Source organism: Macrosteles quadrilineatus, unplaced genomic scaffold, assembly GCF_028750875.1.
Source record: "Macrosteles quadrilineatus isolate MER2022 unplaced genomic scaffold, UCM_ALF_1.0 Scaffold_3__2_contigs__length_128488019, whole genome shotgun sequence".
Lineage (NCBI taxonomy): Eukaryota > Metazoa > Arthropoda > Insecta > Hemiptera > Cicadellidae > Macrosteles > Macrosteles quadrilineatus.
The window spans coordinates 100,968,743-100,987,113 of record NW_026542596.1 but is presented as its reverse complement, the minus strand read 5'-3'; the positions used below and the strand labels follow the sequence as shown (position 1 = coordinate 100,987,113).

General features: G+C 35.9%; 1 protein-coding gene across 3 annotated transcripts; it reads right to left on the bottom strand.

Moving 5' to 3' along the window:
- Window positions 1-3,649: 3,649 nt before the first annotated feature.
- Window positions 3,650-18,053, bottom strand: LOC128990798 (zinc finger protein 227-like). Of its 3 annotated transcripts, none has more exons than XM_054413378.1 (4): window positions 17,811-18,053; window positions 8,806-9,025; window positions 6,351-7,601; window positions 3,650-5,252 (listed from the first exon to the last, which is right to left on the bottom strand). In XM_054413378.1, exons 2-4 carry the CDS (start codon window positions 8,998-9,000, stop codon window positions 3,783-3,785), a joined length of 2,916 nt encoding a protein of 971 aa, XP_054269353.1. In that variant the 5' UTR covers window positions 9,001-9,025; window positions 17,811-18,053; the 3' UTR covers window positions 3,650-3,782. The 3 variants fall into 3 exon arrangements, with proteins under 3 accessions (XP_054269353.1, XP_054269352.1, XP_054269354.1); XM_054413377.1 differs by having other exon boundaries at window positions 17,825-18,053; XM_054413379.1 differs by having other exon boundaries at window positions 8,806-9,022; window positions 17,825-18,053.
- Between the last annotated feature and the right edge of the window lie 318 nt (window positions 18,054-18,371).

Sequence of the window (18,371 nt, the reverse complement as noted above, 5' to 3'; positions counted from 1 at the left end):
GAACGAGTTCGCGAACCAGCATGATCGGACCATGGGAACGGGGGTTTATGGGGGCTTTTATGGGGTAAAAATGGGTTTTTCCCATTTTTGACCCAAAAGACATAAAATTTTGCAATTTCTTTCTAAACTATTTTGTAGAGCTTAAAAAAACAAATAATTTAGTATATTGAAGCATTATAATGTGCCTAATGGTTACGGAGAAAATTCCTAAAAATTGTAAATTTAAAATTCCCATGTTATTCTTATGGAGAATAAGTAAACTGTTGTAGTTTGCTTGTTTATTAACATATTTTGCCCAAATTTGAAAAATGTTTTTATTTCTTACTAACTATTAACATTTTACATAAAAAAACACTTTTACCCTCCCTGTTGCAGCAAACCTAAGTATGTTTTAAACTGATTCTATTTAAATAGGGAATAAATGTGATATTTTTAAGGAGACATTTTCGTGTAAATCCATTCAGGGAAATGGAAATTCGCTTAGTCTGCAGGTTTGCTGTGGCGGGGGTATTATAAAACTTGGTATAAACTTTAAGCCTACAGGTATAAACATTCTTCGAAAATATCTTTGATCAGGCTCATCAAATTTCAAAATGGCGGCCATTTAAATTTTTAAAAGTAAAATTCCATGAAAACCAGCCATTAAAACAAAATTTTTAATGGCCGCCATTTTGAGATTTGATGAGCCTGATCAAAGAAATTCTCAGAGATTGTTTATGCCTGTATATTTAAAGTTTCTACCAAGTTTCATAAAAATATCTCCAAAGGTTTTTGAGTTATTAATTTAAAAAAAAAATACAAAATGGCGGATTACAGATAGACTAAGCCGAAATCGAAAAAAGTTATTCTACATTTTCAACTTATTTTTGCATCTAAAATCTGAATCTGCATAGCCCGCTACGCTTTACTGAAACATCCTGTATGTTAGTTGGACATTGTTTTACATTGTATAACAACTAAAAGGCATAACGGTTTTTAATCTAGTTTTTTTTAGCGAATTTCCCATATAGGGAATAAGCTATTACCGTAGTACTCACGGTAAGACCTGGACCCGGGACCGATTTTTTTTTTCGTTTTGAGGTCCCTAGAGGTCAAAAACACCATCCGTTCAAATTCATATATATATATATATATTTATATATATATATATAAATATATTTATATATATATATATATAAATATATTTATATATATATATATATATATGTGTCCGTTAGCGCGATAACTCGAGCAAAAATGATCCGATTTTGATAAAATTTGGTACAAACGTGTAAACCTACGTTTATTCGAACGAGTTCGCGAACCAGCATGATCGGACCATGGGAACGGGGGTTTATGGGGGCTTTTATGGGGTAAAAATGGGTTTTTCCCATTTTTGACCCAAAAAACATAAAATTTTGTAATTTCTTTCAAAACTATTTTGTAGAGCTTAAAAAAACAAATAATTTAGTATATTGAAGCGTTATAATGCGCCTAATGGTTACGGAGAAAATTCCAAAAAATTGTAAATTTAAAATTCCCATGTTATTCTTATGGAGAATAAGTAAACTGTTGTAGTTTGCTTGTTTATAAACATATTTTGCCCAAATTTGGAAAATGTTTTTATTTCTTACTAACTATTAACATTCTACATAAAAAACACTTTTACCCTCCCTGTTGCAGCAAACCTAAGTATGTTTTAAACTGATTCTATTTGAATAGGGAATAAATGTGATATTTTTAAGGAGACATTTTAGTGTAAATCCATTCAGGGAAATGGAAATTCGCTTAGTCTGCAGGTTTGCTGCGGCGGGGGTATTTTATATTCAAATTAAAATGCTGTACTGTAATTTTTATCATTATTTAATTTGAAAGTTTTTGGATGGTTATTACTTGCTTATCACAGCAAATTTAAAAATTCCTAGTACAAAACAAAACAAATGTATACAATATTTACAAAACATGAAAATAAAATAACTAACTATATTGCACTAAAAATATTATGTACCTTCAAAAACTATTTATAGATTTAAAATCAATCTAAACTAAAGATAAAACCAAATTATCACAGTACAGGAAATATATTATTAATACAAAATATAATATTAACTGAGTATAATGCTATAAGTGCAACAACACTGGTTCCTGAGTGCTAATAAAGATCAGATAACAAACCTGATATACAAATAGGAAAATAGAGTAAACATTATTATGGTCTTATTTGAGTGAAAACTAGCACCACATTTGAAACAACATTCATTTGTCAAAAGACAAGTGGGACATACTTAAACATATTGGATAAAAAACTAAAATCTATTTGAAAAAAAATTATGTTTTAAATCATTTAAATTTACGATAAAATGAGGTTGTCAATAATAAAATATGTGATTAGGTTCAGTCAATAATAAAATATGTGATATTAAAATATCTTTTCAGGATCTAACCAATCCAATCCATACAACTGATTTTATCAAGTCCATATAGTCATAAATCATGTGACAAAGTAAGTTTCTTAAATCTCTTGTCCGATTGACATAAAAATTAAACCCCGTGGAGATAAGATGTTCTTTGTACCAAGATGTCGGTTGTACTCATTGCTACAAGATCTGCCTCATATTGTAAATACTGAATGTCATTAATTTAAATGGTTTTCACAATAGGTAATGAAAAGGGTGACTTGTTAAAATAGTTGTTTCTTGCCTTGTAAATTCTTTGCAACATCCAAGGGTATAGACACAAAATACTTCCAGAAATTATAAAATTTTGAAATGAAATTCCCTTTAGAAGGGTATAAAAGCACGACATAAATATTCTGTATTTGTGGAAGGTAATTCGAAAAGCAAGTCTTGTTCGTTTCATGAGTGAAAAAAGAGGAGTTGTCTTAATTTATGCCTCACCCTAGACCCGGGTAGGAACTATTGTAGATATGTATAAATGAGTTATAGGCATATGTGGAAATTCATTCACATATGCTAAAATCTTGTTAACAGTTTAAATTTGTGAGCTTTAACAGCAATTAATTGATGACAAGTTTGCACGGTAATTGAGTACATAGTTAACCCTTCCATGACAATAGGCGAATATATCGGCTAGCATTTTGTGCATAGCTGCCGATAGGCGGACTTCTTCTTCTATCTTCTCTTCTTCGCGGACAGTACACGGATATATCTGCCGATTATTACAACAGTTATTGTTATAGTTGACTATCTGTAACATCATTAATCTTTGTAAAAACCTTCTTTTATTCAATTATACCTTTAACCGATGTACTAGGAATGTTTTTCTAAAAAAGGAATTGATCTATTCAGGTCCAATTAACTCTAGCAAAACCCACAATCTTAGTTGTATTTTGATTATCTACAGATTGAATTTTGGGTTGGAATCATTGATGAAGTTGCTGTCACAACTTATACACACTGCTTCTTTCTTATACCACAGAAAACATACTACTATAACCCAGAATGCCAACCGCATGGTAAAAAGCATTAAGTGTTTTGAGAGAGCTTTGCCTGTCAATCGTAGGCAGCGCCACCAGCGTTGCTATGCTGAGTGCATGGCAACGCTGGTAGCGCTGCCTACGATTGACAGGCAAAGCTCTCTCAAAACACTTAATGCTTTTTACCATGCGGTTGGCATTCTGGGTTATAGTAGTATGTTTTCTGTGCTTATACTCAGTAGACAACTCTGATCCCTTCTCTTTCCACAAACTAACAAAGATGAACTTGCTTTTCTAATTACCTGAGGATGTCTAAACTAAAATCATATTTGAAACACTCGATAGTTAAAACTTTGGTTTAAAAACTTCAGCCTTCAGTATTGACTGGTTCGCGAGCGTGATGAGTTCTAACATGTTTGTTGTGATTTGACTTGGTGCTGGATGTTTTGGAACAGATGTGACAAGTGTAGGGTTTGACACCTGTGTGTGTCCGCATATGCTCTGTTAGATAGTAACTGCGGTGAAACGTTTTGTTGCAAACAGCACAACAGTAAGACTTGGTTGTCTCGTGTTCTTTCACATGCCGGATACAATTATACTTGCGTATGAATTGACGGCCACAATAGTTGCACGTGTAGGGTCGAATGTTCCGATGCGACCGAACGTGAGCCTGAAAACTGGACAACATGTAGAAAGCGCATTTACATTGTTTGCACTTGAAAGGTTTACTGTTGCGAGAGGCATGAGTCCACTTGTGCATTTGTAGATTCCAGTTGGTACTGAACTCCTTAGAACAAACATTACAGGTGTAGGATTTGTCAGCAGAGTGTATCTTCATGTGCTGGCCCAGAGAGGATCTAACACAGGTGATCTTACAGATGGGACACAACACGTTGTGTGCTCTAGCGGTTTTTGGTAAGTAAGTGTTGTCATGTGCATGTCTTATATGTCTAGTGAGACTAGTGGAGTGGACGTACCGTTCGCTACAGTACATACACTGTTTGGGCTTTGTATCATGAATTTCTTTGTGCCACTGAAGTTTCTTGATCGAATGGAAAATCTCACCGCAGTGGCAGAAGTAGTCTTTTACCTTCTTTTTCATTTTGAGATGAAAAAAGTTTTTATGCTGGATTAAATTCGATTGGCGTTTGAACGTTTGATTGCACAAAGTACACTTGTACGGGGATTCGCCCGAGTGAATGTTTGTGTGTTCGTTAAGTTTTAACCTGGACAGGAAGGATTTGTCACACATTGTACACTGGTAAGGTTTAAGTTTCAGGTGGCATTTAGCGTGAGTATTAGCGGCAGATTTGTTTGGGAAAAACTTTCCACAAACCACACATTCTATCGGATGAATTTTAGCTATATGTTCCTTATAGGCAAGACTGTCAGAAAACAAAGTGTTACACGTGTCACATTTCCTCTTCAGTTCATGAAACTCTCGCCTGTGTTTCCTCAGCTCTTTCACTGTCAGCATCTCCATCCCACACTCCACACAAGTCCTGAGCGATGCTTCGGTTTTCACTGGTAATCCCCTTTCCTGTTTAATTTTTATAATTTGAGATTTTAAATCGCTCTTGGTGAGAAGTCTACTTGTCGATTCTTCGGTCTTGACCTGTGTATGTCTCGGAGTGTTGTGAACAGTTTGAACATGTATTCGCCGTTCTCTCACACAGACAAACCTCATATCACACTCAAAACACTTGACACTGTGGTTCCTATTTTCAAGCCCATTGGAGTGTGATTCATTTATTTCATCTTCTAGTGTAGACCCCATAATTTGCCAACGATCTTTTTCAAGCAGTGGATAGCTGGCTGTGGAAGGCTCTCCATGGTCCTGAAACAAAATATAGCACTGAGACAGTTAAATCTGGAGTGGAAACCCGTAATGAAACAAATACATCAGAGGCATAATAACACTTACAAATTACTGACTCTGCAAATTATAAAGTTCACAGCACTGGTGAACACTTTTTAGTCTAAAAATGTCACGCGATTTTGCGACTATCGTTTGTTAACTCTATCGAATAACGACATTATCTATAGTATCGATGCAATTGTAGTTGTCGTTTGTCACAGATCTGTGAGAGGCTTATTCTGATACAAACGAAATGAGAGCATTCTATTATAAAATTAAACTGTTATAACCTAACCTAACTAACCAACTTGCTGGTAATGAAAAAAAATTGAATTAAGGTTTACCACGGACAAAATGAGAGCATTCTATTATAAAATTTAACTTTCGTAACCTAACCTGACCAACCAAACTTGTTGATGATTACAACATTGAATCAAGGTTTACTAATTGAAAAATAGATTTCTGTTAATAAAATAAAATTATTAATGCCCCAAATTCTAACAAAATATTTACAGTTAAGATGTAATTGCATTCTAAGCAAAATCTTTGACAGAAGTTAGTGTCACCAGTGGGATTCGATCTGGTTACCTCTTGGACATCAGCCAAGTAATCTATCCACTTCACCACGAACACCGATGGCAGCACCACATATCGTTGCGGTAATATGGTGTTCATAATATTCATTCAACCATTCATCAATTAAATCGAACCCATTTGGTCCGAAATAATACCGATACTTAGTATTTCGATATTGAACTGATAAGATAGTACACGGTGTTTTTGTACAAAAATTTGCTCACCCACAGCAACAGCTTTCTCTAACCTTACTTATGCTTTATCTTTATTGATTTATCATGAGCACAAAAAATGTCAGACAATTAATTATTTCTTTGGTTGGAAAATTAAAGCATTTAATAAGTTTTATGAAATCAAGGATACATCAAATTCCTGAGGTTTATAGGGACATCCAGGACCCAACTGAAATATTAGGGACTTGTCCGGAAGATTAGGGATATCCGGGAGCTGTAGACATCGTGTATAAGAAAACAAGTAAGCAATGGTATTTGTTAACTGTACCTGTAGTTCCCAAACAGAATTTTCTGTAGCTCCGAGGCTCTCTTGTCCCGAAAGTTCACCTCTGGGGGGCATCAACTCATCACTGTGTATGTTCAAGGGTGTGCTGTGTTCAGAGTTATCCTCTTTGTTCTCTCCATCTTCCACACTCATGTTAGCTAGTTGGTTGTTACTGTAATTCAACACCATGGAGTAATTAACATCGTCTAGATTGGTCAGTTGGGCTTCAGAAGACTGATTTCTGCCCACAGCACCGTACGGATCAGAAGTTACAAACTCGGTCGCATTTGAGTTTGGATGAACATAAAGAACTCTCATATTTCCGTGTTCGTCAAAACTACTCAGATCTCTTCTCACTCTGAGATTCCCAGACCCACCACTCCAGTTGCTAACATCAGATGAAGGCGATACGATGTTACGGGTTGGGCTGAAATTTCCATAACTTTCATTGTAATCGTTAGTTCTAAGATCGTCATCGTAATCCAGTCCCGGTTCATTTGCGATGAGTCTATGTGTGTTGGAGATGACTGTACCTAAACTGTGGGTCGGATCCATTAAGTCATCTTCTTCAGGTCCAATTTGGTTATTAGTGTTGTCTCTACACTCCGACTCATCCCCATGGATTTCCTCTATCCTATCTTCCACAAACGGATCTAATTCAGATTCATTGATATTGTCTAAATCTTCATTATCAAAAGGATCATCTGATCTTTCTCGAATACTTTCAATTACGGAGCTATCAGGATTTTTATGGATTCCCACCATTTTACTCTCCATGATAAGACACTGTTCTTCAATTTCTCTAGATTCATGTCCACCCTCGGGTAGCACATCACCTGCAAAACTTTCTCGTTCGGTAACTTGCTGCTCTTGCTCTCCTGTGAACGGATCTATAGCAGGTTCAAAACTTTCTGTGGGTTCATCGATTTCTTGACTTTCTTCGCACGTGGCTTCTTGGAAAGGTGATGTGTTCTGGGCTCCTTCTTGGAAAGGAGACGCAGTGTGTGTTACGAGTGGTGAGTTGGTCTGGGTCGTCTGCGTGGTCTGAGTGGCTAGAGAGTACGTGCACTGAGTGTTACGATCGTGGTCTGCTAGGTTGGTAGGCTGCTCTTGCGGATAGTATGGGTAGGACACAAGTGGTACAGACGACCTGATTACTCCTGGAGTGAATGGAGTGTTAGTTGGAGGGTTGATGACCTGGCAAGGGTTGATCATCATGGGAATACTGGACTCAGGAACACTTGTAGTTAGTGTCTGTAACCAGAAATACAGCGATCACAGAACCAGTTACAAAGTTAAATCTAATTAGCACATATCAAATGATTCATTTTAAATGTAAATGTGTTACTATAGACAAATAATAATTTTCTGTACATTGACGCACAAGCATACTTACAGTAGACTCCCTCTTATCCGGACTCCTTGGGACCAAGGCCAGTCCGGATAACGGTTTTTCCGGTTAAGCCGACATCCCCAAAAACTCATTAAAATGGACCGTTTACGGTGATATTCGACTTAAATTTAGGAGAGCATTGTATTTAGACATGTGATCACTGGTCTCAAATCTTTCCCACGAGAAGTCGTTACAGTACCACCCACTTCCTGCCGATCTAGTCCGGTTAAACCAATGTGCCGATAATAATTGTCCGGTTAAAGAGATGTCATTTCCGTCGACTGTAGTCCGGTTAAACCAATGTTCGGTTAAAAGGTGTCCGGATGAGAGGGAGTCTACTGTAACTACTTACATACTTGGATAGTGAGTGATCTTTACTTTTAGCAAAAATAGTTTCTCAATGTAGTATAATAGTGGTTTGTCTCTCGGCATACCTTATTAAGTCATTCATTCCCAACCAGGAACTATCAAAACAATCACATAGTATGGGAAGGCTTAAGAGCAACGGGTTTATGCATACAGAATTCAGTGTATTTTGTGTGGCAACACTTTAAATGCCTATTTTGTTCAGGTTAATTTTTTGTAACTCTAAAACATTACTGTCACAAGTAAAAAGTAAGTATAAAATGGTTGATCCTTTCCAAAAATATAATTAAGACATGAAATGTATGAAGACGAGGCAAACTAGTCTAGACTAGGTGTGTATTTCTTACCACTCGCACATTCCTTGTCTAAAATCTCCCTAGGCAGTATAAGGTATAAACCACTATAATTATAGCCTATTTATTACATGTTAATCTGAAGCTAACAGCCAATAGCATTTTCAAACGAGGTAATTTAAACTTTTTCCAGGGGGAGAGGTCCAAAACCAATAATAGGTTTGTGGATATGCCAAGAATCTAAACCCTTCTCTCAATGAAGTCCGAGACGCTAACCACTAAGAGCAACACACCCTTTAGTCGGTTTGATCCTGAGGTGTAAGAGCAAAAGGACTTTAAGTTACTGTGTTTCTAACCTATGGCTTTGAACAAAACTTTTAAAAATGATTGAGAGTGCACTAATTACCTGAAACTGACGATAAGTGATGGCAGTGAACTGACTGTTGGTATTTATGGTGGCAGAGGGCGTAGTCCCGGTGGCTGCCAGTCGCACCAATGCCTCTATTACTTGATCCTTGGGGTGTGTGTAGAGGTGGTCATGCAATGACATGCCCGGCCGCAAGTACAGCGTACACACCGGACACATCGGCTGTGACTCCATTGTGCTGTCTACTATCTACTGTCTTCTGTAACATGATAAAGGACGATAAAAATAATTCAGCTAAATCAAATCATTGTGACACAACCATCAGTTTGTAGAATATTTAAGTACGGCAGGCATTTGGTTTAAATATCTGAATATATCTGTATAGTCAGGTAGTCTTGGTTTTTAGGTTGAACCATCAACATTTACAAGTTAGAAACGATCACTTCATTTTAGGGTGATTAACGAAGTTTAGACAAACATGAATACGAGAAACCGGCATCATATAAACCTTTTATTGCTTGTAACCAAGGATTACACTATGCAAGTATTTAAACTAGGCTATTTTACATAGGGTAAGTTATAAAACAGTAATCTGGAGAATTAACAACTTTTTTTTATTGTCTAATTGTTGTTTTTGTGCTACTCTATCACTTCAACATGTTAAGTCCATGTAACAATATGACTAGGTAAAGAGGTAAATGAAAATAAAATGAATAACTTATCCTTCTTTATTGAGGCAAACTTAGGACCTCATGGTCCTTTCTTACAGTTAACCTCTAAAAAACTAATAATAACAACAAAATATTAACAAAAAATACAATACAGTTTGTAACATAAAACTATATTGTACGGAGTGTTAGCTTAGTAGGCTACTTTTTTGTAATGTTTCAGTCACAGTTTTAGCGATTTTCCTTAGGGAAGTAACTATTACCGTAGGTCTCATGATGGTAGATCTAGGCCCGCGACCGACTTACTTTTTCATTTTAATGTCCCCAGAGGCCAAAAACACCATTCGTTCAAATTTGTAGCCTATACATGTATATATCTATATATATAAATATATAATATATGTGTCCATCCGCACGATAACTTGAGTAATTTTTATCTGATTTTGATAACATTTTGTTTGAAGGTGTAAGGCAGGATAAACTTGAATGAGTTTTACAAGCCGCATTATATTGCGCATATAAGTTTCAAAACAGTTTTATCTCTTGAGATTTGTTGCAAGCCAAATACAACTATATGTTTGAGGTATCATCAGAGTGTGGTTGAGATATTTAGTTTTGGCGGTATGTAAGTTATTTATTGACCAATCTTAATAAAACATACTTTAAAACTTGCACAACTACATGCAATAGGCCTATATAGAACAATTAATCAGGGCTGTGACGCAGACTGCCTCATTGAAATTCATGGGGGGGGGGTTGCAATAAATTCAGGGTGGCTAAACTTGATCGCAACAGTGCTCAACGTGACGACAATCAAAAATATATTACTAAGTCACCAGATAGAAAGTCGATTAATTAATGACAATTAGTTATATTATTGAATTTCAATAAGTTAAAAATAGTTATGTTTATTCGTGTAGGAAGTTATTATTCAAGATTAGCAAGACGTGAGATCTTAAGAGGGAGGGCACGGAATGGCTCAACTACTGAGATAGATAAAGATAACACGTGGCACAGACACAAGCTACACCGCGACTCAGCACAGAACGCCTTGTTGACATAAAGCTTGTTAAAATACAGTCAAGTAGCATGCTGCAATACTTTACACTATTGTGTAGATACTCGATTACCTCAGTTAATAGGTTGGGGGGGGGGGGGGGTAATGAAAATGACAGTTAATCCAATATAGTATAAAAACAGATGTAAAACCCATTAAGACGCTGTAAACAACAATTAACGTCACAATTCACATTTTTATCAAAGAAATTAAATATTGCACTTAATCATTATTATTGTACAATAATGACATTTCAAATTATTTATCTTGGTTCAGTTGCACAAACTGCAACGTTTAAAATTATAGCTCACTCAAACTCAACTAATAACTAGCCAAACACTGCATTGCTATAAATAATGTAATAATAAAACATTAGAAAGTTTTATAAGATAGGCTACTGCTCATGGTCGACTGATAGGCTACCTGTAGATGCTATATTAAATCTATAGGCCTGCTGCAACTTATATTGCAAGCATTTTTGAAATAGTAATTTGAAGTGTTTTTCTCAGGATTTTAATTTTACAAAAAACAGTCTGCAGACAACATAAACTAACAACTCGATACATTACGGTATAACCTAAACTTTAGCTTCCTAATCTAACCTAACTTCAAAACACTTAAGGGTCCGCCGGACCCCGAGTCGGAAATCTCAGCACGATGTAGCTAACGGCCGCTTGGAGCGCTGCACAACGGAGGGGAGCGGGAGAGGGGCCGAGTGAGTGGGAGAGGGGATGAGAAAGCGGCGCGGCGGCGGCGCCCAGCAGGAGAGGAACCACTTACCCACGCGCACTGGCATACTCACTGTTTTATCATTGCCACTAGTGCAACTTCCACTCCACAAAACACCAAAACACCGCGAGCCAAGGCGCGTTCTAATGAGCGCCGGGAATGCTTCAAAACTCACCACTCGTGCTTATCCATATACTAAATAAATATTTAAAGTAGGCTACAGTACTGGGTTTTGTCAGTAAATGCATTTTGGCTGTAAACAGATTACTGTACCATAAGTAAACCCAGTTATGGTAGGTACAATATTTTGAAATATAAAAACAACAGTTGAAATAAAAAAAATTTATTTCAATTATTTATAATTTACCTTCATTTACAAATTATTAAATAATTACAATAGTTTATCAGTTTTATTCGTCGACAAAACTTTTCAAAACCTATCCCTTATTGGGAGTCCCCGAGGGTGTCTTGGGTCGATCAGCTCTGGCAATACACATTTGAAATAAAAATTAGTCAGGGGTTTTTCCATTTTGTTTTCCCAAAACTGGTCGTCCCTCAGGATTTTCTCTATGGACATGCCTTTGTTAGTCCACACCAAAAACCAACAATTTTTTTGTTGTGTTATGTGGAGCTGTCCCTGGATTTGGTAGTACTATCAATGGCTCCGTTTTAATTTTAGATTCCTCTCTTCATCCAGCACACAAAACTTAATTTTCTTTTCAACAACTGCATCAGCTGGCGTCAGGTCTTTAGCTGATGCAGGACATTTGACCTGTAAAACAAAATACAGATGATGTAGCAAAATTCTGGTACAGTATTGCAAATCACACCCAAAATTTGATTTAGTTAAATGAAATACACGACTCAATTATTAGTATTTTAAAGCAGGTATACCACAACAATGAATTGTAAATTGTTATCTATAATATTAAAACGAAACAGTGTTTTTTTTATTTCACGATTCTGAATCAACCACCAGACGGATTTTCATGATTTTTGTGTTGAAAGAAAGATAATTTTGAGAACTAGGGAATGTCGAAGCCATAATTTTAGTTTAGAGTCCCAGTTATTTAGAAATTAAGTTTAAATTTTTAAAAAGTCTAGCAGCCGACGCTACGATTCTAAACTAGCTTTTGGTGTATTATAATTTGTTTAACATAACAGCTGTAAACATTCAGTGTTCGTAACACAAATTCAGCATTTGGATCAAATTAAAAGACTTACTAAGGGGTGACTTTTTTATACTATGTGTAATGCTAATCATTGATACGTGCAATCCTTCGATAAGAGGATGACAGATTATTTAAATATACATAGGTAAAATACTAGGATGTTCAAAGTTTTTAAAAAATAAATCTTTGTAATCTTCGGTTTGTTTTAGTGCAATATAATTTTCTTTTAACGAACAGCTGGTTTAATATAAAAATTCTCTGTAGAACTATGAGGTTATTTTATTTACTCTGATTCGTCATTGATTTTTAGGAAATAAGTAAGATTAGTAGACCACCAAGAAAAGTAACACCATCAATGTATACAAGTCGAGGCTCTGTACACGAGTCATAAAAAAAGGATATGCAAATTATTATACTGCTCAACTTTTTTAAGAAAGGATAGGAAAATCCATTTTTTTACACATTTTAATTCATCTTGGTTTGTTTACAATCAATGTTTTTGAATGATTAAACTTTGTTTGGATTAGGCCCGGAAATATTGATGTCATAAAGAAGGAGATCAAGAATCCTCAGGAATACAATTTTAAATTACCACCACAACCCAGACGGGTTTTATCCAAAGATATAACAGAAGAATGACATAGATTGAGCACAACGTCATCATTGACCTAGGATACTGCAATTAGACTAACCATCCTTTTATAAATCTAAAAAGTTGTTTGGCGTGTGTTTAGTTGTGGTTACGTTTGGAGGAGCTGAATATTTTATGGTTTAAATAAATGAATATGGGGAATTACGGTGTACGGAATACGGGAATTGATTCAATGAGGGTGGTTTGATTATTAAGGATATTAGAACTGCTAACGGAATGGATAATAAACATAGACAATTAATTACGTCACTAGCTTTACTAGCGTGTTTTACGTTTTAAATTCCTTCAACATGTGACCAGTTCTTTTGTTCAAATGAATATTATTTTATTTTTGACTCAGCTGTTTACCAAAACAAACCTTGTGTTGTAGTTCTTACTTTTCTTTGTTTACACTTATTTATTTAGCAATTGATGCAGTGAAATTGATATAAATGATACGTGTGGACGATTCGGTTAATGATTTCACGACACAACGTTATAATTAGGGGTACTGTGAATTTTTTTGGATGTTTTCGTTTTATTTTAGGGAGTTTCAATTCAGACCTACTGGAAATTGTGTATAGTATGAGTAATTGTATTGTGGTGATATTGATTATGGAAGAGGCAGGTATGCGATGGAGTTGGAACATTGGAAGGTGATATTGTTGACTAGGCCTATACACTTTCTCAATTGAAGATTACTCTTTCTACTGTAGGCTGCTATAAAATTTGTCTTTATACGTGTAAGATAGCTGTTCTGATTTATACACAGTTGTATTATAATTATTGAGAAAATGATAATATCTGCAATAGTAAAACACAGTACTAGATTTTCAAACAATACAACAAGGTTTCATTTATATGAAGTATAAAATAGCTCAATGTAAATAGCTAGCTATTCCATTACCATATTAATTAAACGTTACTAATGCCTATTTATGCAAGTTAAAAATTAACAAAAAAATAATGCTTACTTACCACAATTTTCTGGCGCCTTTCTTTATTGCCCAATGTCCAAGGTTTTTTCCAGTTTGCCTTTTACATTTGACGGAAACTGAGCGACCTTTTTTTTTCGAGGATGAGGCATTTCAAATAAATAACTATACAAAGGAACTTGCAGTACGAATGCACCTGTCTTTTCTAGATAATAGAACTTACAATACTATAACAGAATACAGTATTACAAACGATATTATAGCAGAATGAGACTGTGCACGTGTGCTGGTGATGGATGCTAGTATAGCAGAAAGCGAGAAAGCCCTATCGCGCGGCCTTCGTGGGCGCGTCCAATGTTGCCTGCGGGGGTGTTCCACCCCAGTCTCACTACAGCTGATCATCAACCTCCACCGCTCTAGAGTGGTGGACTACACTAGCCATCCTGAGTTGTAAAGTACTGTCATAGGTAGCAAACCATCGGCCTAGTCAGTCATACTTATTGCTATACTCTATACAAACAATTATAATGATATAAATAAAATACTTTTCATCTTATTATCAATTTAGTTTTAGTTTTGAGCGAATCGTTACCGGTACAGCATTAGAACCATTATACGTGTTGTGGTACGTTCATAGTTCATCTTAATCTACTTTCTCATACAAACTAGATTATTATCTTACAAATATTATAAATGTGAAATTTTGTGCGTTTGTTTGTTTGTTTGAAGTTCATCACGCATTACCTACTTCATTTCATTTCAATATTTGTCATGAGAGCCGAAGCCCCCTGACTACATACCCGGTACCTATCGTGAGACTTACCCGGGCCCCATGATGTAGGCCGAAGCTTACGCATCAACCTTTTGCACATCATGGGCGGATGACTTAAGGTCATCAGGCTCACCGGCTGCCGAAGCAGACCCTTCGGAAAGAGGGTTGCCCCTCAATCCTAACCAGGGTTCCCGGCTACTTGTTTAAGCGTCACTCCACCTGGGTTCCCCTTGGTCGGGACCTAGAGGACCATGGTAGAGCGCCCCGACGCATTTAGTGCAAGCAATACTCAGGACCTATCTAATCCCTGACAGGCAAACCCGCCATCAATAGCCAGAAGGAAGGCATTACCTACTGGTCGGGTTGGTCTTAAATTTTGTATGATGAGCTCCATATGGTGATAGACCATTTTTGCTATGGTAGATGTGGTAACTATAGCATGCCAAAGGAACAAAAAAATTCTAAAACCGTGTCCTCCCCCATTGAAAACGTACACCAACCCCGTATAAAGGGCGGGTATTCTGCTAGTATCTATGTAAAAAGGATTCGTTCAATAAACTGACATGTTTATTTAACAACGGGCGGGTATTCTGCTAGTATATGTATAAAAAAGATTCGTTCATTAAACTGAAATGTTTATTTAACAACAGTGTAGCCAATTTAGTGTAGCAAAAACATCGATGAGCCCAAATAGTTGTGTGTGTTGTGGGTACAGCAGAAGTACGGTATTATATAGTCAGTGCAGAAAGCTTTCTCAGCTGAGAGCTGAGAATTGGAGGAGGGGAAGCAATATGACCGTGGAGGGGCTGTACGCGTGTAGTTCCACTCGCGGCCGCAAGGTTCGGTACGTTACGGCTTCAAATTTGCTAGTTGCAGAGGTTCTAGAGGTTCACTGACTTTGTAAGCTACCCATACATGCTAGTGAAAAACAACAAACGGTGTTTTAAAGAACAAAGAACAATCTAAGTGATTCTAGTTTCACATTTTTAAAGTAACGATTCTATAATAAGTTACAGCAGTTTAAAATTGCCATTTTTCGTAAAAATTCAAAAGAATATTTTCAGGCTTCGTGGTACAATAGTTAACATATTGAAACTACAATAATTTAGATAATTTTATCATCTTCAAAATGACACCCTTATTTTGATTCTACGTTAAATGTAGCCTTCGGTAACTCAGTTGCACCAGCCCCTTGCGTTTGCACAAAACGGCAGAGGTAGAGCGGACCCTTAATGCAGTCACCAATTCACATAAAGCACGACCTACCACCCTGACATGCCTGAATAAAGAACTACATGTAATTAGTCCCACAGTCCATCTATATCTCCATAATAATGTGACGAAATTCCTATTATAGAAAACATTAGGCTATTGACTATAGAATCACTTGAAATGTTTCTACAACGATGTTACCTAATCATGTTTAATCAACGATGTTAGGCCTATTCTTCTCATCAACCATTTAAGTTACTCTCTTCACTTAACCTTAACTTGTGACGGCGTTGCAGACTAGCACTACGCAGCACTTATGAGTATGAGTATATTTGTTTTGTGTTTTAGTTGTAGTGAAGTAAAATGATGTCACTAGGCATATTGCCGATGACAGTTCAAAAGTTGTTACTTACAGTTGCTTGTCCTGTGGTTGATAACAGTCAGCTTTAGGCTTAGTTAACCCACAGTTCATTCCACTTGTAATTGTTAACCATCCTACCTTGTTTATTGTAATGTTGTACCCTTTTATCAATTATCAATTATCAATCATTAAGATGGGGACGCCACTTAGGTGCGTATTTTAACCCAAATATGAGTGAAGGATGAGTGTAGAATGGTGTGAGATGATCTGTGTAGCTTTGTTACTGACTAAGATCAGCTGTTTCATTAGCCAGGATCATTTATTTAGAGCCCAATGATCAGGAACAGCTGGGTCCAGTTTCGAACCATCAAAAAGCTACTGACTTTTCTCAGGATCGAACTGGCGACCTTTTGATTAGTAGGCGAGCACTATAACCACTCAGCTACCCAGCCGGTTTTTTTTTACCCAATATTTTTACAGCAATATCTTGAGAAATATTCATCGGCGGTGAGAAATATTCATCGGCGGTGAAAAATAATGGTAGGCTAAATGTTTTTAAATGGATTCAGGAGGTAAAAAACTATAAAAAAGATAGGTATCAAAATTAAAAATTTGTTTGGAAGCACCTAGGCCTATACGGAATACTTACAGAAAAATTTGTTATGAATCATATAATTTAAATAAATAACATGGCCCTAGGACTACTTTTTTGGAACTTGATTGTTCATCTACCCCTAAGTATAAAATATAGGGCTGCACTTTACTTTAGGTCCTACACTCATTCGAATGAAAATATCGTTTGTTCGATTGTTTCATTCGATATATCGTTTGGTTAGTTAGGTTAGGTTAACCTTACCTATCTAACCAAACGTTATATCAAGAGAAACAATCGATTAATCGATATATCGATCGATATTTTCATTCGAACGAGTGTAGGACCTAAAGTGCAGCCAAATATAGGTTGTAAGAATAATAATTTATTTAAATAAAATATAGGCTGATAGCCTAATTACCTAAGTACTCATTCTAAGTTAATACTTAACTTACAGTGATATCAAGGATACTTTCCGGGCCTTGTTAAATATTTGTTTGGCATCATCATGGAGGGAAATGAAATACTGGATTGTAAAATATGAGTTAATCCCAGGTGAGGGTAAGCCTACTTATATTACAATTAAACTGCAGGATTTTAAAGCCCAACTAAAAATTTACATTTTTATTGAAAAGGTCTAAGTTTAAGATATGTTTTATTGAACGAACCGAAATAATACCCTAAACCCTAACCTATTCAAAATGGCTGTTCCATTTAATTGAAGTAAGGCTGATCCACTTGTTCATTTGAAATAAAATTACTTGGTTTGAACCAACTAGGCTTCCGACAAACGAATAAGTTACACATAAGTGAAATTAAGAATAAAATGTACTATTGTAGCACATAAAACATGTTAAATATGCATTGTTTTCTTAGAACTACCGAAGTGACTATAAATATCAATAACAGACAAACCTTTGGCAAGTTACCTTGAGTATTCCGAAAAATTCATCTTTATTGATGGATAGTTGTTGATCACACTATGAAGTTAGTTTTAGCACAAAACTGCTTTAGCAATTAGCAAATGTACTCAAATTCGGACTATTGAGTTCACAATTTCTTAATATTAAAGAGAAACATCGTCAGTTAGCAGACATTAGACAGTAGAAGTAGACAACACTCATAAACTCAATATGGAACGGAACGACGGGACGTAGTTCAAGGTACCAAACGAAATGAACAATAAACTAAATAAAGGGGAACGTAGAGGATTGTGGGGAAAACAATCAAACAAGAGAGGCAACAAGGAAACAGGGTATTTTAAGTAAGAAAGCTAAAGTATCAAATATAACAGTCCATGTATAAGAAAAATTATTTATATATCATTAAAAATATGACAAATTAAAGTATTATTTACTATTGTATAGCCCAAATATAGTGAGTTGGTACCGTCTAGGTCTTAAACAGAGCTACGTGGTGCAAGCATCGATAAAGATCGATGGGTGCAAGTTGTTGTTATTGCACTATATTATTGTT